Here is a 27,256-nt window from a genome sequence, read left to right as displayed (position 1 = left end):
GTATTAGGGTGCCCGTTACTTCTCAAATCGATTTTTATTTATCGATCGCCCCCTGAATCTTTAGTTTATGAACTAAAAAAAAAAAATATCCAACACAATCAGGCTCTTGATTTTCACATTAAACCGTGCCGAAATCATTTTATATTTCCCATTTAAATAACATGGGATTTTTAGACTTTTGACTTTTAATTTTTTTTCTCAGAAACAAATGAGAGTAAAAATTTGATCGAAGCTTATTCTGATAAGAAATTGAACGCTCTACAAAAAAGATTTCTTATGAATTTTCGATAAAATAACTCCTTCAAAAGTTATTTAACGTTAAACTTGTGTTAGTTATCAATTCTCTAATATTTTAAATTCTATTTTCATTTTTACCTTTTTTGGCTATAAAATCGTTGAAATAAAAGATAACTATTATTATCACTAGAGTACCAATGATCATTTATATAGATTTCATGGCCTAAACAGAAAATCAAGAGAAAAAAAACATTGTTTTATGAGAAATAAAAAAATAACATACCTTTCCTCATACAGACGAACTTTAAAATGAATTAATGGAAAGTGATGAAATAAATATGTAAAAATTTCTTTATCTATAATATTATAAGCAGGTTTATTATCATTTTTGCTTTCTTTATAACTTTTTTGTTAAGCAAGCTTTGGTCGCATTAGGATATTTTGTTTTATACTCACAACTTGTATCAAATATTGTTTTTGGTCTTCTCGTGTTGTTAAAATGATATACTCTTAAATTAATTTAATTGCTCTTTCGGTGACATCATTAATTACTTGGAAATCGTTAACAATTCGTAAGCCTTCTAAAAAGTATTTAGAATGGCTTTAACGAATTGGCACCATATCCAATTCAATTTTAAATTGTATAATCTATAAAATTATAATTATTTGATACTATAAGATGGACGGAAGTGATATAGGATCGATCCAGATCATAAGGGTACCAGGTGGGGTACTCTCATACACCATTAGGTTAAATGAAGCTGAAGTTAGCGGCCGTAATAGGTAGCGGCCAGAAATTTTGTGCGTGGCCGCTACTTATTACGGCCGCTAGCTTCAGCTTCATTAGGTTAACGGTATTTTCGAGCTTGGGTAAAGGAATTATTTAATATACATTTGGTGCAATTTATAATTAAAAAAATGATTGACTCTGCAAGCCAGGCGTGAAAAACTTTCTGTTGTTTCCGAGGTCGAAAACACGATCACTTATATGCTTTTGAGCTGTCGAAGTTCCAAAAAAGTTTTGCTTATATCAATATAATTGAACAACAGTTGATCCTGATGAACAAATCATTAATTTTTCTGTGTTTAGGAATTTTAAATGTTAACGATTTCTTTTTTCAAAAAAATTTTTTTTTGTATTGAAAGGTGGTTAAATTAAATTTATATTCAAGATACTCATTTAGATAAATTATTTTTTATTTAAAATCATAGTACATGTATTGGTTGACTTTTTCTACTTAAACTTGAGAAAAATATTGCTCTTAATACTTTTTATTAATTAGAAGAAAATATTTTCGACATAAAAATTGCTTTTATCGAATATTTGAATGTTATAAATCTTTCTATTAAAAAAAAGTAAATTTAAGTTTTGTAGCTAAGATTATCTAAAATGTGTTAACTGTAACATGAAATAATCTAACATTTGAAGAGAATATAACAAAAGTAACAAGTATTATGTTGATGCAATTTTCACTAATGATGTTTTTTTGAACCTTTGCTATGTTCGAACTTCTTTTTTTTATGATCACCAGCTTTTTTACCATGCTCATTATGATGTTTATGATGTTCTTCGTGACCTTTTTCACCAGAATGTCCTTTATGATGTTTATCTATATGACCTTTCGAAGAATGACCTTTCTTCTCGTCATGTTTATCATGATAACCTGAATGATGATGACCACCTTTCTTATGTTCTCCATGGGCTTTCTTATGGTGTCCTTTGTGATTTCCGTGTTTGTGATGATGACCGCCTTTATGATGATCGTCATAAAACTTATGTTCCTTATGATACTCATCTTTTTGAAATTTATTATGATATCCTTTCATTTTATGACCTTTTTTATGTCCTTTTTTTTCACCAAATTTTCCAGCCTTGTGACCTTTTTCATGTTTATGACCTTCTTCATATTCTTCTTCCTCATCGTGATGTTTTTTTTTATGTCCACCATGTTCTTTATGAAAATCATCGTAATGTTCTTTTTTGTGGTGACCATCCTCACCTTCACCGTGATGATGATGCTTATGAAATTCTTGACTATCCTTTTCTCCATGTTCATCATGATGATCTGAATGATGTTCATGACCTTTTTTGCTCGAAGAACTATGCTCGTGATGAGACGCTGATGGTATTAGATCTTGATTTTCATTTTTATCAAGTATTTCTTCTTGATAATCAGTCCCTGGGAATGGTATTTCACGTGAAAAACAAAAAAACTGATAAAAACAAGACAATAACAAAACAGATAAAAATAATTTTTCAAACTTAGCCATATTTATTAACAAATTTTTTAACCCATATCATAATATAAATTAATTTCAATTGTGATCGTTACTTTCTGTACGACGCACTTAAATAATCTTTGAAATTTCCAGGTTCACAATATTCAGTATTACTCACAACATTTATACTTATTATCTCATTCACTTTCTTAATTGTGGTCAATAATCAAAAAAATAAAAAAAAAATTACATCAATAAAAAGACTAAAAGTGAAGTAATTATTTTTTGTTGAAGCGATTGATAAATATTTGTAATCGTTTTTTTTTTTTTTTTTTTTTTTTTTTTATGTGATTTTGTGATTTTCTCTATTATATAAATATCAATGTCTATTGCACGGTAATAAACTGACAAAAAATTTTCTTGTATAATTCAACTTTCTAATAATTTTTTTATTTCATTTGTATAAAAACTATTATAACAAATTATGAAATTTTTAATACTATTGAACAATATCTGGTGCATTTCACACCAAATCTATAATTTTTTCATCGATCAATTTCGATATGTTATTATAAGTGTTGAAAGATTCAGCACGGTTTCCATTTACTGTAAGAGTCGTTTAATTTAGAGTAGTAAAGAAAAAAATGACGAAATCCCTTTTAGTGCAATCGGTTTGACTTAAACAAAAAATTTACTAAATTATAGATTCTAATATTAATTTTGATTAAGTATCATAATAATGATTTTTAAAAATTCAAACCACCAATTTTCTAGTCGTATAAGCTTATACGACTAGAAAATTGTAATTATTTTTAGAATTTTATTACTAATATGAATATTTTATATTATACAATAATATTAAAGAAAGAGATGAATTAAGCGAGCTGGAAATGAGTCAATAGTGGAAACTGGCAACACTGTGCAGAAAGTCCGAACCAATTCAACGCCCGAGTTTACTCGCGTCAGCAGCGAATCGCCGCGTTTCTCAGGTTTTCTAACGAAAAAAAAAGATTTTTTCAATATTCAGAATATCGGAAAAATAAAATTCCGGGTATAGGAAAACTTGAGCTGAGTAAATATTGTATCACATGTGACAGGCGACGCCTACATACATGGTGGATTTGCAAATAATAATAAAAAAAAAAAAAAAAAATATTTAAAATACCGGAAAAATAATTATCATTCATTCATTCGATACTAAAAAGTATAGTAGAAGAACTCTTAAAATTTCAAAAAATTAGAAAATTTATTTTTTTAAAAAATAATCTTTTAATAAAAGTTGTGGCGCTGCGCTCATAGCGCGACGAACAAAGGGTTAAGGAGGTTCGATACCGATTATCTTTCTAGGGGATCTCGTGGATTTTCTGTTGTATTTTTGCAAGATTACAACTCCTTCACACCAAAATTTCATTAATAGAATATGTTATGAATTGAATTACTTTTTAGGAATTAATACAATATATTTTCATTATAATTGCATTGAATCATAAAAAAAATTTTTTTTTAATGAAATAAGTGATTGAAAAATAAACGCGGAAGTACGGCTACATACAGTGTGCTATAACCCATACAAAGTTTGGAAATCGGCCCTAGATCGGGCCATTACTGGGCCAAGAATGTCGATTAATGGCTCGGCAATGGCAATTTTTATCGGCTGATAAACGGCTTATAGCCGGAATGATAACCTCGGCCCATTAATGGCGCTCGACTATCGGCCGATAAATGGTAGCCAACAATCAGCCAAGCAAACAATTAAATTTAATTAAAAAAAAAATTTATTTTTATTATCCTAGTAGAATTCATGATCATTAACGTTTAAACTATTTGAGTGGGGTAAATTATGTGAAAAAAACTCGGTGAAAATTCTGCTGGGTCCTGGGCGCAAACTGCTGTCCTTCTGATTGCTGGGTCTGAACACTGGCTATTGGACGAACCTATTAATGTTGAGCTGATACTTTTATATGATCTACTTATTCAGTCTACTTCAACCATTCGGTTTTATGAAATATAACGAGTAATTTAATTAATATTTTTGATTAAGAAAAAAAAAAATAACTTAGTATTATTTTTATTATAATTACATAATTTTTCAAAACAAAACTTATTAAATTTAATTGATTATTTATCAAGAACCCAGTTGAATTATGCTGCCCTACCACAATTATTAAAAATGACATTTATCATAACAATTTATGACTTATTTTTTAATTAAATTAATTTTTGTAAGTAAAGTTATACAATTGCGGTTATTGATTGCAGTTAATAACGAACTAAAAAATATATAAATTGTTAGTTGTAAATAACTTTAATCGGGAAATGGGAATATTTATAAATTAAAACTTAGTTTACTTCAAAAATAAATAACTATTAATTACAGAAAACTATAATAACAAATTATTTGAATAATTAATAATTGAGTAGTAGACTTTTCATTTAACAAAAATCAATCATGGAACACTAATTCACCAACTGTAGTCCAACGTTGCGAACCGATAATCGGCCAGTCATAAGTAGCCATTCATGGGCCAGCCATCGGTAGCATTGTGCCACTGGCGTTTCCTCTATGGAAAGTCACATTCAGATATCAAACCAGTGATACCATAACATATATATTCAAAAATTTTATTAAAAACTCATTTTAATATGACTACGCTATCTTGATAAAAAATTGAACGGCTGCTGGTAATTAACCAGGTTTGGGCCATTACTAATTGCCAATGCTTGGCCGAGCAACGGCAGTCAGACATCGGCCAACCTACGGCATTTTTTCCATTAACGGCGACTTTGTATGGGTAGTGTTTAGTAATTTTTTGTGTACAGTCGACTCTGTCTATGTGGCCACTCTGAAAATGTCCGATCCCCTTATTTTAAAGTTTAGTCGGTCCCCTACCGATGGACAGTCATTAATTTCCAAACCCTCTGTATATGTCCGCAACAATCTCACTTGTATACGTATATATATTAGACTGTGTCAGAAAAAAAAAATTTATTTGTTATTTTAAATAAATACATCTCAAAAGTTACTTAAATAAAAAAAAAAAAAAATTCTCCTAAAATTTCAGCTCTATATCTCAAAAATTGAGCTGGCGCACAGAAGGGCCCCCTTTCCCATTTAAAATACATTGAAATAAATTTGTTTTTTTCTATTTTCTAAATAACTCTGTCGAAAAATTTTTTTTCCGATTTTTGAATTTAGCAGTCTTGTAGGAAATTAAATTCTCTTCAAAAACGTATCTTGTGTCTTACGCTTAAAGTTAATAGAAAAAGAGTTATGGAGCTTGAAACTTAGGGGGAAAAAGTCAAATTTTTAGGATGGGAAAAGGAAACTTTTTTTTTCACTTTTTCTTTCATTCTACAAAATTCTATTGTAATTGGAATTGATAACTAAGGTCTCTTGTATCTATGTTTTTTAGGTTTATAATCCTTCAAAACAATATTAGACTACAAAATTTTTTCTAAATGATTAAATTTGTCTCAACTTTAAAACAGCTCTGTAACTTTCTTTCTATTAGCTTTATTAAAACGGCTCTAAAGACCATTTTCATAGATAATTCAATTATCTATAAGAACTTTGATTGCAAAATAATAAAAAAAAATCCTGCTAGTTAACGAATAAAAAACAAAAATTCTTTCGTCCTAGAATTTCGACTTTTTCCCCCTAAGTTTCAAGCTCCATAACTCTTTTCTATTAACTTTAAGCGTATGACACAAGATACCTTTTTGTAGAGAATTTAATTACCTACAAGACTGCAAAATTCAAAAATCGGAAAAAAAAATTTTTGACAGAATTATTTAGAAAATAAAAAAAACAAATTGTTTTCAATGTATTTTAAATGGGAAAGGGGGCCCTTCCGTGCGCCAGCTCAATTTTTGATATATATATATATATATATATTATTATATATAATATATATATATATATATATTAAACCGGTTAAAAAAAAACGACTATTTTCTTTTTTTCAAAACCCGCAGTGAAATATCTTTCTAGTCATGAGAAAAGAAGCCTGTGAAAACGGGAACTCTTAATATCAATTTTGAAAGGTCGCTCATCGTAAATTTCTATTTTACGTTTAAATAACATGGAAAAAAACATTTTTTAACTTTGGAATTTTACCACTCATTTTGGAATTAACATGTCGGAGTGAGAGTTACATATTTTTGAAGGAAATTGAACACTCTAAATAAATTGTCTCTTATGTTTTTTCACTCAGTCTACTCCTTTAAAAGTTATACGAGTTTAAAGTTCAACATGTAATCAATTTAACCTTTTTTTCTTACTTTTTCTTAAATATTTCATATCTATTATTGAAAAAAAAAATTTGTCTTATAATATTAAATTATCAAGTTTAACGTCGTTGACAACGTAGATCTTTATTGTTCTACTATGAGGAATAAATGACTTTTCAATTTAAAAAATCTGAAATTAATTCTTTCTTTGAAGTTTAGAAAAAATTTGAATTGCGATGGACGGTGTGGTTCAATAAGTTATAGATCAAATTGAACGGAATATAGTATAGTACCAGATAGCTCAACTTGGTAGAGCAGTCGGCGCGATACCGACATGGTCTGGATTCGATTCACAGCCCGGGCTATCTATATTTTTCTCAATTTATTTATAAATTGTCTTATTGAGGAGGTTTGCATGTTTTAGGTTTCCACTATATTAAATTGGTGTATTACTGAACGATGGGTGGTGTGACTCAATAAGTTATAGATCAAATTGAACGGAATATAGTATAGTGCCGGATAGCTCAACTGGTAGAGCACTCGGCGCGATACCGACATGGTCTGGGTTTCTTTTAGTAATTTAACCAATTTAATATAGTGGAAACCTAAAACATGCAAACCTCCTCAATAAGACAATTTATAAATAAATTGAGAAAAATATAGATAGCCCGAACTGGAAATCGAACCCAGATGACTGAATATGTGTCATCTTTCCATCAAAATGTCATTGTTGGGTTATTGATATTTAATTGTTGTTAGTAGCATTTCATTGTTCATAGTTTTGATAGCTGATGAGAAAATCGTAAATTTTATAAACTGAAAATAATCGTGTTAAACTTAAAGCTATTATCTATACCATTTAGAAATTGTAAAATAAATTTTTTCGAAGATGAGTTTTATTATTATACCACAATTTAAGAAAAAAAGGTTAAATTGATTACATGTTAAACTTTAAACTCGAATAACTTTTAAAGGAGTAGACTGAGAGAAAAAACATAAGAGACAATTTATTTAGGGCGTTCAATTTCCTTCAAAAATATGTAACTCTCACTCCGACATGTTAATTCCAAAATGAGTGGTAAAATTCCAAAGTTAAAAAATGTTTTTTTTTCCATGTTATTTAAACGTAAAATAGAAATTTACGATGAGCGACCTTTCAAAATTGATATTAAGAGCTCCCGTTTTCACAGGTTTCTTTTCTCATGACTAGGAAGATATTTCACTGCGGGTTTTGAAAAAACAAAAAAAAAAAAATAGTCGATTTTTGTGAACTGGTCTAATATATATAGTTTCTATACAGAAATAGTTTCTCGCAACGGCCAGATTCAAGGCGGACACTTAGAGTCGAATCTGCAAATAAAATCTACGATCAAATCGAGCATAATGGTATGATAGTGTGGGGACTATATTTCTCAGAAACATATTCCCTTACAGCCTCGAAAGCGGGCATTTTCAGAGAGCTGACAGTACTATTTTTGGTCACAAGATTTATTACTAGCTGGAGCTTAGGGCCGACTCGAGTACTACGTGGTAGTATGTATTAGTGACTATAAACAGAAAAAAACGTCAGCCGATTTTCGTTTCAATAATTATGGAAAAAAGTAATATTAAAAAGAGAAAATATTGGAAAGGTAAATTAGTTTCAGAAGTTGTTTTTAATAAACGTTTAAAATATTTAGAACATGAAAAAAAAGTTTACACGCTAAACGAATTAGAGGTTAAACACAGTCAAAATGATACTGGTGCTATAAACTTATTAATTATTCAAATTTCCCGCGGTTGTCATTTTACGCTGTTGCCGTCGTTTTTTAGCTTCACGACACATGTGACGTCATTAACTATAATTCGCCTCTTATTTCATTAATAATTTAATAACAAAGCAATGATTAAACTTAAAAAAAAAATATTAAGGTTTTCAGAAATGTTTAATTATACGATACAGTCGACTTTCTGTGTCCGCCTTGAATCTGGCCGCTGTGAGAAACTATCCGTGTATAGAAACTATATATATAATTGGAAGTCAATTGCCAATGCAGTTTTGTGATTTAATAAATCCAGTGTTGTAATTTTATAACACATTTTTTATAATTTTTTTTTTTTTAAATTGCAAAACAAAAGTACTAATTTTACTAAACAGATAATAAAAAAAGGTTTGTCAATTTTGCACAACAAATGTTGTATTTTTCGAAAACAATTCAATTGGAAATTATTTGTAAAATCACAATGTGTAACTGTTTTAATACGAAACTTTCAAGAGATCATACGTGGTGTAAAATTGCAATACCTACTGTTAAAAATTTCTATTGTAATTTTACAAAACATTTTCCACTGTATTTGCCTTGGAATAATACAAAATAGTTTGAGTAATATCACAAAACGTTTTTCGAGAGTTAGTCTATTATTTTATATTGTAATTTTTGTAATTTTACAAAACATATGAAGCTCTGTTAGATTAATGATATTATAAAATAATCTAGTAATTTTACAAACAATTTTCGATCTGTCGGTTTCGGAAAGTTACAATATCTCACTTAAGTTTTACAACACATATAATGGCTTTTTTTGAAGTAATTTTACAATATAGTATTGTAATTTTACAAACATTGAAAAAAAAGATTTTTTTTAAATTTCTTGTTCAATAATTTTAGCGATGCTGGGAGTATTAGACATGCGATATTGAGTTTCTAATCGGATTAGAAATTTTTAATTCAGAGAAAAAACGCTAAACTTATCAATAAACGCACACGCATTAGTGGGATTCGAACTCGGAACCCTACACACGAAAGACCGACGCTTTAACGACTAAGCTACACAACCGAAAGTGACTGCTGAATGTAATTGTACACTATATAGTGTATACATTGTATTCTATTATGTATACATAAGATTTTTTTAACTTTTTAGGAGTGTTTTTTAATATTTTCTAAGATTTTTTATTTCAAAATGTAATATGTCAAAAAAAAAAACATTTAAATACGATTCTATGGAACTAATTGTAGATAAAAAAATTGTTACTACCAAATATATTATATATTTGAAAAAACTTGAGTATCATAAATTAGTTATAAAAATTAAAGGATATTCAAAAAATTCTAAATTTTTAAGTGATTTTCAACGTGCTGTAACTTTGAGGGAAATAGTCGTACAGTGAAAATAAAAAAAAAGCAAATTGTAGCTTCAAGTGTCTAAGTCTCAGATCTGGGCTTGAAAAATTTTTATCATGCACGATTCTGGAGTAATAAAAAAAAACCACCCCAAAAAAAAATTTCCAAATTTTTACTCGTTTTAAAAAAGGTTTATGAGCTTTAATAAATTATTTTTGATAATCTATCCTTGAACCTCTTTTGGTTCATTTAATTTGCCACCCTTAAAAAGTACCTACGACGATTTGGCGCGAATTCATCATTGATCAAAGCGAAAAAGTCCATTTTACTTGGACAGTCAATAACTCAGGACATCGAAGATATAAAATCTTTAGAGCCAAGAAAATCTAAATCAAGGCAAAGATTTCTTGAAGCAAGATAATTGGTTTTCTACAGAAATAAATTATTGGCTAAAGAAAATATTTCTTGAGTCAATATAAATTTTCTATCAGTGCATACACCAGTTGTAAGCTTTGAACGCATTTTCTGTAGTCAACATGCTGTTTTGTAAAATTACGACTCCTGTATAATAATTAAAAATTTCAGAGTAAAATTATAATACACTCTGTAATTCTACAATTAAATTTGTGAAAAAAAATTTAGGTTCGTAAAATTTCAGTGATTTCTGTGTAATTTTATTTAAAAAATTTTTCTATTATTTTACTAAGAATTATAGCAAATTGAATCATTAACATATTTTAAACTTTTGAATTATTAATTGAATTATTAAAATATTTTGTAAACTTCTATCATTTCTAATTTAAAATCAACGCACTGCTTTATGAAATTACAATTCATGTATAATACATGAAAATTAATGGTAAAATTACAATTACACAAAATACACTTTGCAATTCTACAATAATATTCGTGAAAGAAAAACATTAAAGTTTGTGAAATTTCAATGACTTCATTGTAATATTAGTTACAATACTTTTTCTAATTTTACTAAGGATTATTGCAAATTGAATCACAAACATTCTTTGTAAACTTTTATCGATTGTTATTCAAAATCAATCTACTGTTTTGTAAAATTACAACTCGTGTACGATTTATACGCAGAGATGGTAAAATCACAACTCATTAGTAGTTTTCCTAATACATCATGCAAGATCACTCAAATTGCGAAGTTTGATTATTTTCAGGCAGATTTCTTTTTTCTTGTGAGTTTTATAACTCTTCAAAAAAATATTATTCTGATACCCGTACCTCATGTCTTTATAGGAAATTCACTGCTCTACAAAAATGGTCTCTTATGATTAGTCGATTAAATTAACCGTTTAAAAGATATTCATCGTCGAACTTCCATGTACACTAATTTTAACAGTTTTTGATTAATAATTCGAACAATTTCAATTTAATTTATGAGTTTCGGAGGAATTCGTACAAACTTGAGTTTCTGTCGTGAAAGTAACTACTATAGAAGTTCTCAGTTTAAAAGATTATTTATAATTTATTATTCTCATAATATTTTCATAAATTTTATCTTCATTAATTAGAAGTCCCGATCATGTTGTTAATTATTTTTATGACGTTTGTTCAGAGTATATTTTAAAACTTTTTTCCACAAAATATACATAAAATTTTTTGTTCGAGGGGATTTTTATTTTGAATCCCATCGATTCTTTTGTTTGTCTTGTGAAACTAACGCTGCCTATGTTTCTTATTCTCATCTTCAGTATCTACCCGTTTCATACTGCATTTCAGTGTTTCTAAATGTCATCATCTTGCATACCTGATGAAATAATTTATTACAAATAAGTCTTATAATCACCATGTAAATAATAAATTATTCTATCAGGTATGCAAGATGATGACATTTAGAAACACTGAAAATGCAGTATGAAACGGATAGATATTAAAAATAAGTTGACGATAGGAAACATATGTAATAAAGAAAACATATTTATTTAATAGTAAATTTTGTTTTTAGGTATTATTAGCAAATAAATTGGATGGAGTTTTGACGTTAAATTATACAACTATTGCTGCACCACTATTACTTTCTCATATGACACTTATATCCATGTCTTTTGGTGCTAAAGGTGGAAATAAATGTAAGTAAATTTAATAATACCAAACAGTTTTTAACAATTACTTGAAATTAGTAACAAATTAAATTAAAGAAAAAAGAATCCGTTCAATTTATTTATTTTTTTTTAAACTACATATTGATTAATTATTTGTTATAATTGGATTAGTGAGAAAATGCAAATAAAGTATTTTAATTTGATATTAACACAGATATAAAGTGAAAAAAAAGTTTCCATAAAAATTAAAGTTTTTGTTGAGTTTAGAAATATTTATTTTATATCTATGCTCAATTTCTAGGGATTTGCAAAAAAATTTCATTTATTCATTTGAAATATTCGGAAAATCTGAATTATTTGTAAAAAAACAAGTTGAGAATTTAAATCCTCTGTATAAGTTAAAAATTTTTAATTCGAAATGCAAACCGAATATTCGAATTAAAATCGAATAGTTTAAAAATTTATATGGGGTGTTTGGCTGCTTGCTCTGGGCTGCTCGAAGCAAGTTCGAAAAATTTCGAAAGTGAACGAGACTTATTCGCAAACTATATATTTTTATAATTTAGACAGTTTCCGTTCGAATAATAATCCGATTGATATATTTTATTACAATCATAAATTATTTAGTTCACCACAGGATATGTTTAGTAAATTAATTAAAAAAAAAAAAATATATATATATATATATATATATATATATATATATATATATATATATATATATATATATATAGACGAGGACGACTATACTGAAAAAAAAAATTTCTTCTGACAACTAAATTTAACTTATGACAACAAAATAATTTGATTGCCCATTGCCAATCATATATTTGGTTGTTTTAGTTGAATATTTTATAATCCACCAACAAAACAAATTATTAGAAACTACAAAATATTTAGTAAAGATAATTACGCGTTGAGTAGTAAGCGTAAAATCAAATTGATTACCTGTAGAGCTTATAAAGTAGTTATTATGAAATATATTAGTGAGCCTTAGAGAATGAGTTATTAATAATAATTAAATATAATTTTAAAATGATAGAATATTTATTGAACAATTAAATAAATGCATATTTAGAAAAATGATTTATTTCCTTGACACGTACTTTTTTTATGTACTGTGACAAAAATTGCTCAGGAAAACATTAATATTAAACATTAATGTCACAGTGTAATACAAGATACCCATATATTACTATCAAAAAGGGTTATCATTACTCTGCTAATTAACAGTGGAGAATCCGTCCCATAAATGCTTCAAGTTCGGAATATAACAATTCTGAAATAAATTTCTTACTAGAAACACTACAAAAGGTGGGCGCGATCTAGTGACGAGCACCGAACTACACCCGATACTGCTGCCTAGCACCATAACTTTTTAAATCAATAATTATTAGGTTTTGCTATGTATTTATTAACATCAAACAAATATATATATTTATTCTAAATGAATATATTTTTTTGTGTCTAAGTAATATTTAGTAGAGTTAATATAACAATATTTTGCTTTAATATTTGAGTTTGTTGGCACTACAAAATAATTTAGTTGTCTATCAAATAAATATTTTCTTAACTTAACCAAATGATTCTATTATCGTAGCAAGAGAAATATTAACGTCAACCAAATAGTTTATTATAAATCATTTGTTAAAAATGACAAAATAAATTCTGTTGACGTAATAAAATTAAGTTGTCCCAATTAAATATTAGTTTAACGGAATTTAACAAAACCAATTTAATTGTCCGAAGAGAAATTTTTTCTCAGTGTAGATCATTGTGACAAATGATAATATTTTTTCGACCATTATAATGTATGTATTATAATGTATTCATGTGTATATGTATACATATGAATATTTGGAAAAACAACTTTATTCGTCAATTAATTTTCAGAGTAAAATAATATCCTAACAATAACAGATTCTCTGTATAAAATCGCGCCAAGTACACGTTTAAAATTTTTTATAAATAAAAAAAAATTATTTTTTACAAAAAAGGAAAGTCAAATCGAAAAAATACCAAGTACCTAATATAATATAATATACACGAAGCTTTTCAAAATACGTTGAAAGCGAGAAACCAGTGATAAAATTTGATAAAATAGAGAAAAAAATTTTTTTTTTTTAATTTTCAAAAATCGAAAAAAAATAATAGCCATTGAGAACCCACGACCAGACCAGCCTAAAAAGTTGTGGTTTGAGTAGTAGTTTACTGTAAAAAGTTTTCAAGAAAATCAAAATATGCACTCACTTTAAAAAATGCAATTTAAATTTTAAAAATAAAAAAACACGTATCAAAACACTTGAAATAATTTTTTTGTACTTTTTTTCCAAAAGTACATGGAAAAATGATAGTTTTTTATTCAGTGAGTATTTTGATTTAAACCATTCCTTAAAAAGTTATCAGTAAAAAACCATAAAAAGAGCGGTTTTCTTTAAAATTTGATATCTTTTGAACCGGTGATCAAAAATATTTCAACATTTCGGAAAAAAAGATTTTTAATGGGTACAAAACAATAAAAAAAAATTGAGGAAATCTAAAATTAAAATTTTTCAAACCGTCCGATTTGGTGTGGAATGCCCCATATGTAAAAAACACATATAGATATACAAAAAATTAATTATGTTCTTTTTATTAATTATAATTAAACGAGACCGAATTTGATGGTCATTTATGACACATTTCTTCTTCGGCCCTAAATTAATCTTTTAAAAAAAAAGTGATCCAAATAATGGCTTTTTTCTCGAGTTTTTGTGTTTACGGGTTACGGACACATTTTCTATTGCTTGACGGGAAAATTTTATTTTATATTTTGATGTTTATTCAGGTATTTAATGCATCAAATTAGTCTTCATAAGTAATAAAATTAATCCTTATTAAATTCTCTATCCGATGATGTGTAACTTAGTTGAGCTTCGTGGACTTGTAAGAGTAAAACAGGATAAACAGTCGCGAAAAAGAGGCAAACTGAATTTTTCGATCGTAAAGCACTCTCTAATGCTCCGCATTAAAAATCGTGCAAAAAAATATAAACAAATCCTGTGATGTTCGTCAGTATGAACGGATGTTGGTAAACACATTAACTAATAAAATACACAACCGATTGATATTTTTTTTTTTATTACACTTGAATTCTTAAACAGAAGAACCCTTATGAAAATCACTATTTAAAACTTTTTGGTTTCATTAAAATTAATATAAGTCAAAAACTAACAATTCACGAAAAAATATAGCGGCCATATTTGTTTTTTATTATCATTATGATTATCTAGCATATTGGAGCGCCATCTATCGACCGCCTTTTTAAATTTTTGTTATACTCCAATTTCAAATTTTTTATTATTATATATATACAGTCTGTCCTAAACTACCCTAATATCCACTTTAGCTTGACATCGATAGTAATTTGATGTTGAAATAACTTGAAATTCGCTGCCCGAATTTGCCGACAATTTGACAGCAAAAGTTGAAAAGAAAAATTAGCGGTTAATTTTTCCTCAATTTATAACTAAATCTTTACTAGAAAAAAAAAACCGGTAATGTTCATTTTTACCATTACAGAAAGTAAGCAAATTTATACATTAAATTTTCTACAATTTGACGGTAAAAAAATACTTAACAATTTTTTAGGTTAAATTAACAATAAATTGATATGGATTAATTTTTTCTAGTCAATTTTTAAAGTGAATTTGCATTCGAATTCGGGTAGTAAATTTACGTCAAATTGTATAGCAAGTTGTGTATAAATTATCATCAAAAACGGAAAAGTCCAAAGCTGACAGATATTTGACGAAAAATTCAAGGAAATTTTTATAAAGTAAACTTTTGCTATAGCAAACTGTGCTATTAGGGTAGTCATATTGGATTTTCATTGAAGATTATGCTTTAATTTTTTTTAATTATCAACGTATTGATTTTCAATGTAAAATTAATGAATTTTATTAAAATTCCCCGACAAATTTTTTTAAACTATTGATTTTTGAAATTTATTGGCTGCGTTCATAACTACCGTGGCACTAACTTCAAATAAAAGTATATAAATAATCATTTTTATTATTATAATTTCTTAGCAGCTCACAGAATATTGAGCTCACCTTTCTTTGATGGTGATTCATGGGAAAGTGTACGTATAATTGAAACAGGAATCGGTTTACTTTTTAATCGTAATAATAATGTATAAACTTCGTTTAAAGATGGTAGAAGCAACACCGTAAACGGAACCTCCATCACTAATAAATATTGCAATCATTTAATATTGGATCAAATTTTTAATGATTTATCAATCCGAAATCATTTTTTATAATTAACAAATTAAAAAATTTGAAAACAGGTTGATCCTGTGCGTCACTTCCAAAACATCCCGCTGTTTTTGAGCGCTTAGAGCTCAATAATACTTTTTCACACCAGTATTTTCAAACTGTTTGAGTTAAAAAAAGTTAAGTCATAGATTGGGCTACGAAAATTCAATAAAATTAAATATAATTTTAAAAATCGTTTTCTGTTTCATTTTGATTCAATTTAAAACTTCTTTTCAATTACTTACATTTACCCCAGACGAACCTTGCGTTTCATAAACAATAATCGTAAAAAAAAATTTAAGAACTAATACTTGTTCCGAGTTATTTTTGATTATTCGAATTTTTGTAGTGTAAAACAAGGCTACTTTTTTTCGGACTCTTCGAGCTAGAAAAACCCGATGCAGTAATGAATATTTTTGAACTCAAAGAGCTCAAAAGTGTATTCACAGTAACATTTTCGAGCTCAAAAAAAGCGAAAAAAGCGAGAAGTTTTGGGGCTAGCCTGCAGTATCAAAAGTTTTCCAGATTTTTATTTTTGAGTCATTTTTGTTTAGGAAAATGTTTTTTATTATTGAGTAAGCAAATGAGTTGTGCACGTTTGGATTTTCCAACTTTTTTTTTTTTACTTTTAAAAAATTTTTAACGTGTACTTGGCGCGATTTTATGTGGAAAATCTGTTTTTGGTAGGATTTGTTTTTTTTTTTTTGTAACGTTATTATATTTTTCAATTTTTTGTATTATTCGACGCATAATTTATTGCTAGTCAATAATAATGTATTTATTAGAAATAACTGTTCGTATTGTCGACGCACCCTGTTTAGAAAATCTCATAGAATCTAATAGATTCTCATTAATTCTCATAGAGATTTTAAGGAGGTTCGATACCAATTTTCGAAATAATACCAAAATTCTGAAATTTTTTTTATCGAAGGAGTTATAAAAGAAAGGATCACTGTTAAAATTTCAAATCCATTCACTAAACCGTTTTCGAAAAATAAGTTTTCAAAATTCGCTCTTATACACGAGTGTGAATAGGAGTCATTTTTCAAAGTGCTATAGTTTTTGCTACAATAATGCCATCGCTATAAATTATTCACTATCAAATAATTAAACATTTCTGGACATACGAATATTTTTTTTAAGCTTAATCATGGGTTTGTTATCAAATTATTAATGAAATAAGAGACGAATTTTAGTTAATGACGTCATATGTGTCGTGAAGCTAAGGAACGACGGCAACAGTGTAAAATGACACAACCGCGGGAAATTTGAATGACTAATAATCATCGGTGTCGGACCTGAGCTTCAGCTAGTAACAAACCTTATGACCAACAATAGTACACACAAAAATTACTAAACACTAGTGCGCTGTTGCCGTACTTACGTGTTTAATTTTTAATCACTTATTTCATTAAAAAAAAATTATGTTATTGAAAAAAAATTTTTTTATGATTCAATGCAATTATAATGAAAATATATTGTATTAATTCCTAAAAAGTAAGTCAGTCCATAACATATTTTATTCATAAAATTTTGGTGTGTAAGAGTTGTAATCTTGCAAAAATACAATTGAAAATCCACGAGATCTCGTAGAGAGATAATTGGTATCGAAACTCCTTAAAAGAATGAATGAGTTCCATGAGAAGTGCTATAGTTAAGTATAGGGCCGTATACACGCAGCTATTCGCTCTGAGTGAAGCCATGGTAGGGGAAATCAAATTGACTGAAGCGTTTGCAGTGGTTACTTTCGGAGTTACGGGAGGCTATGATTACAGAAATTGTAAGCAAGCACACGTGAAAGTATTTATTTTGTTATCATTTAAATATTTATTTTTCATTTTGATTTTTTCCTCAATATCATATTTTGACTTTGATATGAATTTCAAACAACTTAACCTAAATGCTTACTGCATTCATTTTTATTTTTTATCATTATACTTACTTATTGTTGATTCGTTTAGCTAAAAAACAAAACTGCAATTACTATAAAACTGTCACATATTTTTTACAACTTTTTTTTTTACTATTATTTATAATATTCATTTATTTTTATGTTTCTTGCTATTGACATACGTATAAAAACATACTCTGACAGCCTCCCGTAGTTCATATTTTGTCTGGCGCTGCAGTCACACTCATAGCGAATAAGAATCTGTTAGATTTTTAAGCAGGGCAACCCGCATGAAAAAGCTTTATATGTGAATACATATATGATAAAATATATGAATATTATAATGTGATATATTGTACAATATATAAAATAATATTAATATTTTTGCCGTATTAATATATGATATAATATATTGAATAAAAATATATTGCTAGAATATATTACCAATATATTTATCACTTTATGACTTTTTTATGTATGCTTTACATATATATTTTAATATATTTTTTTTATATTGATATATTATATCGAAAGTAGTATATTAATTTTTTTAATTTTAATTGTTTTCTAGTGTATAGCCGCAATTACGGCCTTTTACACTTTTTGCCTTTATATCGCAAATTGTTTTACTTCTCCTCCTCTGCTTTCCGTTGTGCGACTGTGGCCCGACTTGTGCTTATACTGTACTGCATCATTACGGTGATGCCCTGCAACCTCCCTTGTGCAATGGAGGTGCAGTGGCTAGGAAAACCACAGAGAAAACCTAGCCAGTACAGTTCGGTTTGGGTGAAGCTCCAGTGATCGATAAAATTCCCATTTTATCGATCACTGGATCTTCATCTCGCGCCTAGCGATCAGAGACCTTCGTTCGAACCCGACGTGTGGCTAAACGGTCACCCAGCCAAGTAGTGATCATGCTCGATGCTACTTAACTTCGGTGATCGCCCGAGTCACGCGCGTGCCGACCGGCTGCCTCAGCCGCTCAAGTAGTATATTAATTAATATATAGTATTTTTTGTATTTTTTATATATGTTTTCCAGTATATTGCAAAATATATGGTTTTCAGTATATTGTAAAATATATGGCACTTTTTTTACTTTTCTTAGGTTATTGCGTTAGTTATTCAGTAAATGCAAGATCAATGAAAAGAAAAAAAAATAATAAACTTGACTTTTTTTTTTTTGGAATTGTGTAGAAATTGAAAAAGTATATTGAAAAAATAATTTTCTCAATATATTGCGAAAAATATAAGTATTAATATGTTGGAAAAATATAATTCCAATAAACTGCAAACCATATATTTAAACATATAAATTCTTTCATATATAATCAATCATATAGAGACCATATACCACTAATTATATGGGTCAAAATATATGGAAGTATATATCAAGTTTATTATATTATACTTATAAATGATATATATACTCTCCATATATGGCAAGAATATATTGAGCATTATATGAAATAATATATATAGAAAAATACACAGCATTATATATGGGTAAATATTTTATTATAAAAATATAATCCAATATATGTAAAAAACATATATTGTTTTATATACTTTTAACAATATATAGCTTTTCCATGCGGGAATTACTAAATGAATATTCTACTTTAATTGATCTATATATACATTAGGGTGTTTGAAAAAAAAAATTTTTTTTTCTTATGGTCTCTAAAGTTAGTCTTAGGTATAAAAAAAATTCTTCTAAAAGAGCAGCTCGAAATCTCAGTTCTACTAAGAGCTCAACGAATATTCATTTTCCCATTCAAATTGCATGTAAAAATATGTTTTTTGTTTTTTATAAATAAGAGTATTGAAAAAATTTTTTTTTGAAAATCGAAGTACATAGTCTTGTAGGAAACTAAATTCTCTACAAAAAAGCTCCTGAGTATTTTCTCTGGAGAACTAACAGAAAAAAGTTATGAAGCTTTGAACTATTTTAAATAGTATAACTTCATGTTTTTAGGTAGATTTTTTAAAAAATCTAGGTATTGTATTTGTCCTCATGGTCGATTTTTCAAGGTATTTGTCATAACCTATCATAATTAGTTGAATAGAGTTCGAAAATACCATTCGTTGAAAAATTTATATATATATATATATCTATATATATATATATATATAATATAAGAAATATATATATATATATATATATATATATATATATATATATATATATATATATATATATATAAAATAAAACCAAGTTTTGAGAACACGATTACGGCTACAATTCTTATCAGATCTTGATGAAATTTTTCACACTTATTATATGAGCGATTATCACGGTTAAGTTCGAAGATAGGCTGAATCGGTCAATTAGTTTAGAAGTTATGGCTGTTTAAAATTTCCACGATTTTTCGAAAAAATTAGTTTTTATCCACTTTCATGTTCATATAATTTTAAAACTAATACTCATAGATAACTTCCGTAAAAAGTCTCTGAAAGCTTGTCTAATAAGCTTTAATTTATGACCTTAAACTTTATGTTCTGACCATTTCTTCCAATAATTTGATAGCCTTGAAAATTTTGATGAAATCAAAAATGTTGAAAATATGGTTTTTATTCCACATAACTTAAGCATTTCCCATTATTATCCAATTTCGTCAATTGTATTTTGTTGTGATCAAAATAACCTTTAAATTTCACAGAATAGTATTGAATATTATTTAGCGATTGAAAAGAATTCGAAGGTATTCAAAAAATTGAATCTCTCCGAATTTTCACTAATCCTCCAATAAACCAAAAATTAGACTATTATTTAGCAATTGAACAGGATTCGAAGGTATTAAAAAAATCCGATCTCTCCGAATTTTCTCGAATCCCCCAATGAGCAAGAAATTAGAATATTATTTAGCGATTGAAAAGAATTCGAAGGTATTTGAAAAATTTAATCTCTCCGAATTTCCACTAATCCCCCAATAAACCAAAAATTAGAATATTATTTAGCGATTGAACAGGATTCGAAGGTATTCAAACAATTGAATCATCTTGAATCATCCCAAATCTCTTTGTAAATCAGAAATTCAAGTATTATTTAGCGATTAAAAAAGATTCGAAGATATTAAAATATTCGAATTTTTTTAAATCGTTTGAAATCTCCTAATAAACCAAAAATTTTAATTATTATTTAGCGATTAAAAGCAATTTGACAGTATTCGTTTTTTTAAATCCTTTTTAATTGTTTTAAATCCGTTAGAGACAGGTGATTAAAAACGATTTGTACGAATTCGATTCTTTGAAACTTGGAGATTCAAATTATTTGAAAGTATTCAAATGTATTAAAAAAAATTTTTTTTGAATCTCTTTAAATCGATTTTTTTAATCAGGGGCTATATTCAGGAAGACGTCCGTGCGCACGCGCGCGCGCGTGTGTGTGTGTTTGTCTTTCGACTAGAAAAATTTTAAATTGATAATCGGATTCTTTCCGTTTTAATCGGTTTTGCTCCGAGCAACCCAGAACAAGTAGCACAACACGCCTGTAAATAACTGAATGATTGAATTCGATACTACTAGTAATATTTAATTTCATTCGAATTTAAGACTATTTGTTCATTCATACAAATTTAATGATAGTTTTATTTTTAAAAATAAACTTTTACTGCAAATGATAGATAAATATTCGAGCAATATTCTGAATATTCTATTACTAAACACTGGAATCTAATATGTACATACATGGAAAGAATAATATGATACTGGCTATCATCTCAGATTATACTCAGTTACATCTGAGGTAAAAAAAAAATTTCAGATAGTACCCAGTATAATCTACATTATACTGAGTTGCATCTAGATTACACTCAGTTTCATCCCAGATTATACTCAGTTACATCACAGATTATACAGCGCTATATTATACTGGTTTCCATCCTAGATGATAACCGCATACATCTGGATTATACTCAGTTTCATCTCAGATCATACTCATTACTATCTGAGATTTAACTCAATTACAACTCAGCTATTTTTTTTTCTAGCCTATGCGCGTTTTGTATACTAGATACCTATGCGCTAGAAAAAAAATGGCTGAGTTGTAACTGTTAAATCTCAGATATTACTGAGTATAATCTAGATGCAACTCAGTATAATTTCGATTATACTGGGTACTATCTGAAATTTTTTTTTGCCTCAGATGTAACTGAGTATAATCTGAGATGATAGCCAGTATCATCTTGTTCTTTCCGTGTAGGATTTAAAAAAATAATTGAAATAATGCTAGACCTGCAGTAGCTTTGTGGATTAAAGTACCTGGACCTGCAAAGAATAATATAGTGATTACTTTCGAAAATATATATTTAAATGTAAATTACTAGATATCAATATAAATTTATATTTCGATAGCCAAAAAATATAATAATTCATATAAAATCAACTCAAAAAAATGTTTCCTTTAGATAATCAAAATTGTTTTTTAGGGTGGTTTGGAATACGAAAAGACTTTTGTCATTTCCTTTTAGGCCTCTGCCCACTTCTTCAAGAGTATGGCAATATTTCTTATCAACCAAGAAATGATCAGGATCAACCACCGTCAGAGCCAATGGTCTCGGAAAAGAACGAAAAGCATATTAAAAAAATCGACCTAATGAAACCCGTTGTGCCTATAATTTCTATAGATATGCCTGATTGATGGCTAAAATACTTATGGATTATTACATAAATCTTTTAATTAATGGGCTAAATTTGAGGTGAATGCAGTAAAAATGCTCAACGGAATATTTTTATTATTATAAATAAATTTTTTGGTCAGCTGTAAAAATTCGAAAGAAAAATGACCAATACAATGAGAACAGTTGCTGAAAAAAATTTAACATTAAGGTTATAATTTCAGTTGCAACATTGAGTTAATTTTTAATTATGTTAAATTAATTTTTATCTTCAAGTTACAAAAATGTTCAAAACGTTTTTTCTATTAGCCAATTACCCGTCCATTTAGTTATAGTGATCCTTATGCTTATTGGATCTAGTTGATTATTAATTGATGTTTTTGTTATAACATTGAGCGTAGTAAGAACTTGATAATTTTAAATTTAATTACGCTGGTGCTATATTATAGGTTGTGAAATTCTTCCAATCTTGTCTTTTTTAATAATTGAATCATTTATTAAGATAATCGACTGTCATGACCACTATAAAGTCTTATCTACGAAAAATAATACATGACGTCAAATTCTCCATTTTTTTTATCATTAATCATTGGATTAATTAAAAATTAAATTTTAATTAATCAACTCAAGAGATAAATATTAAAACCATATCCCTTATACTTTAATTCGGCGAAATTTTTATTTTATTATATGATTCATTAAATGAACATTTAAATTATTGAAAAATAAATAATATTCGCATGATTGTGTCATACATGTGTGTATTTTGCTTAAACAAAATTATTAAATGTCAATCATACCATCTGCAGTTAATAATCAAAGTTTAAGAAATTTTTGAGTTTGAGTTATCAAAATTCAGCAATATATATATATATATATATATATATATATATATATATATATATATATATATATATATATATATATATAATTATATATAATCATACGCGTGTGTATATCTCTACGTAAATGTGTGTATGTAACATAGAACATAGGTTATGCAATTAAATAGAATTACACGTAGAAATTATTCTTGTTTAAAATATTATGGTATAATAGTAAAGTCAAAGCACGTTGGCCATCTAATAGAAATTTGAATAAACATATGGAAAAATTACTATGACCATTGGGGTGTCCGTTATTTACCAAATTAAATTTTTTTACTTGGCCATGATAAAAATCATTTATTTGTGATCCAAAAATAATAAAAAAAAAAAATAAAAAAGTTCATTCTAACTTCGTTTAACCCTGCCTAAGTAATGATACATTTTTTAGTACCATGAGAAAAATGTTATAACTTGCTTAAAAATAATTGCACAGTAATGACTAATATATATTCTTGTAGGAAATTTTCCGTTCTTCAAAAAAGGTCTCTTATGTTTTTTTTCGTTAATCCAACTGTTTAAGAGATATTGAAGTTCAAAGTTTGATTTGTTTGAAAAAATTGGTATTTTTATTTGAAATTTAATAACTCTCCCACACCCAGACATAAAATTGAGCGCTATCAATTTTTTTGTAGAAAATTCATCGCTCTTCAAAAAAGGTTTCTTACACTTTTTTTGTAAATCCAACCATTTAAGTGATATCGGAGCTCAAAGTTGATGGATTTGAAAAATAATGTTTTTCAATTAAAATTCTATAACTCTTTGGCAAACGGATATTTACTCAAGGTTTCAACAGTTTTTTGTCGGAAATTTACCGCTCTACAAAAAAGGTTTCTTTGATTTTTTCGATAAACTTAACCGTTTAAGAGATATTGAAGCATTAAGTTGACAGAAAAGTTTCACAAGCCAACTCAAAATTTTGCTCTGATGATATAAAAAATTTCTTTTATTTTGAGTTTAAATATTTCTTAAACGGTTGAGATTATCAAAAAAATCAAAGAAACCTTTTTTGTAGAGCGGTAAATTTCCGACATAGAACTGTTGAAACCTTGAGTAAATATCCGTTTGCCGAAGAGTTATAGAATTTTAATTGAAAAACATTTTTCAAATTCATCAACTTTGAGCTTAGATATCACTGAAATAGTTGGATTTACAAAAAAAGTGTAAAAAACCTTTTTTGAAGAGCGATGAATTTTCTACAAGAATGTATATTAGTCAATACTGTGCACGTATTTTTAAGCACGTTATAACATTTTTCTCATTGTACTAAAATGAGAATGTATCATTACTTAGGGGTTAAACGGCGTTAGAATAAAGTTTTTTATTTTTTTTTTTATTATTTTTGGATCACAAATAAGTGATTTTTATCATGGCCAAGTAAAAAAATCTAATTTGGTAAATAACGGACACCCTAATGACCAAGGTAAAGTTTACAATAGTTTCAGTAACTTATTATATAAGTTAGAAGTACCGTTTTTTTATTTAGTCATTTTACGCACTGAGAGAAAAAATAGGTTTTCGGAACTAGGAAAACGTAATAAAAAAACATGTCAGCTACTGTCTGTAGCACCCGTAACTACAGTGTGATAGTAAATAGTACTACTGAAAAGTAATCGATTACACTATAATGCAGTTAAATACACTGCGATGATACTAGTGAACATGACTGTTCTGAGTTAGGTAATTTAAATTAAAAATTTCTAGTCAGCGCAACTATACGATATGGTAATGATTTAATATTTATATCTAGTAAGATCAACCAATTGAACATAATTTTCTTAACTACAAATTTTAAGTTAGATGAAGTGTGTTACGCTGGGTCGTTTGAACTAAAAATTGTATAGTATATTTTACTACAAAAGCATAGTGATTCAGACTTTTCATATATACTGTCTTCCGAAATTTTGTTTCAATTAAAATTTTTTTTTTTGTCAGCTGGGAAGTATTTATTATTTCCTAATATCGAGAAATTATTCAAGGAATTATTAATGTGATTATGTAGTTAAGCATCTACTATATGACCACCAAAACAGGCACTTGTCACTCTGTCAAATAACAGAGCAGTATCCGTGCCAGAATTGTTTTCAAGAATGGACTATAAAAACTCTAAAATATATATCTAACCAGGAATAGCACAAGAGGTTGAGTGTCATCTAGTGGCGAGCACTGAACTACTTCCACTGCTGCCTAGCACCGGTGACTTTCTCCTCTTCTACATATATATTCTCCCAACAAATATTTCTCTTAAGTTTTTTACATTAAAATTCAAAGAAAATAAAAAAAATTGACAACATGTCGATACTACCAATCGTCAGCATTTTTTCCGAAACGAATTTTTATCGTATCGATTTATTTATAACATTAGTTAACAAAAAAAATAAAAAAGAAAATGGTCTTTGGACGATACGATAGAAATTCGTTTCGGAAAAAATGTTGACGATTGGTGGTATCGACATGTTGTAAATTTTTTTTTTTATTTTCTTTGATTTTTAATGTAAAAGACTTACGAGAAATATTTTTTGGGAGAATATATATGTGGAAGAGGAAAAAGTCACCGGTGCTAGGCAGCAGTGGAAGTAGTTCAGTGCTCGCCACTAGATGACACTCAACCTCCTGTGCTGTTCCTGGTTAGATATATATTTTAGAGTTTTTATAGTCCATTCTTGAAAACAATTCTGGCACGGATACTGCTCTGTTATTTGACAGAGTGAGAAGTGCCTGTTTTGGTGGTCATATAGTAGATGCTTAACTACATAATCACATTAATAATTCCTTGAATAATTTCTCGATATTAAAAAATAAAAGACATGTTATTAAATCAAAAAAGTGACTGATACTATTAACATGTAGTGAAACAAATAATAAATATATTATTGTCAGTACTGCTCTACCTTGTTACAAGAATTTTTTTTTTTTTTTTTTCATAGTTATATTAACTATTCGAAATCTACTACGTAGAAGTAGTTACTGGTACTATTTTAATTTGCTCAAATAAACTATGTATAAATTATTGTAATTGCTGCAAAGGATTACGTTATAAAAACTAATTTTTCATAGTTATATCAATCACACGGAAAGAAAATTCTACCAAAATTAACGATGTTAATATTGTAATCCTGGACTAGACTTTTATTAACGCTAATTTTTAAATGTCTAATTTCAAAATTTACTATGTGGGTTATATTTTTTACTATTGCACGACTCATGATGCGAAGCATCAGAGAGTGCTTTACGATCGAAAAATTTTTTTCGTCTCACTTCGGCAACTATTTGAATTATTATACCTTTGTTGATTTACGGAATTAAGATAAGTTGCACACCATTTTGAAGATAATTTAATGGAAATTAATTCCATACTTTTCAAAAATTTATTTAGTTCAATAAAAACCGAAAAAACATCAAAATAGTTTAAAAAAATTTCCTGTCCGTCAAGTATGAAACCCGTAGACACAATAACTTGCGAAAAAATCCAGTAATTGAAACAAATTTTTTTTTAAAAAATTCTTTGAAAGAATTGTAGATTCCCTATTGAAAATGGCTAGGTAATTCAGTGTCGTTTAATTACAATTAATAAAAGAATAAAAAGGCTGTATAACTATACACATATATATCTATGTAAAATTAACATGGATGGTGATATATCTATACATTATACGTAAATTTATTCCACCAGGGGCGCTTGCACATTACCGTCCTAGTACAGCT

At 27.7% G+C, this 27,256-nt stretch overlaps 1 protein-coding gene across 3 annotated transcripts in view; it reads left to right on the top strand.

Moving 5' to 3' along the window:
- The window catches only part of LOC103570947 (transmembrane protein 185A-like), a 48,779-nt gene that overhangs the window by 6,376 nt on the left and 15,147 nt on the right, over positions 1 to 27,256 (top strand). For 2 of the 3 annotated variants that reach the window (XM_053739670.1, XM_053739669.1), the window contains exons 5-6: positions 11,764 to 11,887; positions 22,479 to 23,437. In XM_053739670.1, coding sequence (XP_053595645.1) covers positions 11,764 to 11,887; positions 22,479 to 22,690 — 336 coding nt within the window. In that variant the 3' untranslated portion in view covers positions 22,691 to 23,437. Of the gene's footprint in view, positions 1 to 11,763; positions 11,888 to 22,478; positions 23,438 to 27,256 lie in introns of those variants that run through there. The other variant, XM_053739671.1, reaches the window with a different exon arrangement.

Source organism: Microplitis demolitor, chromosome 5 (genome assembly GCF_026212275.2).
Source record: "Microplitis demolitor isolate Queensland-Clemson2020A chromosome 5, iyMicDemo2.1a, whole genome shotgun sequence".
Classification (NCBI taxonomy): Eukaryota; Metazoa; Arthropoda; class Insecta; order Hymenoptera; family Braconidae; genus Microplitis; species Microplitis demolitor.
This window is presented reverse-complemented; position numbering and strand designations above follow the sequence as displayed.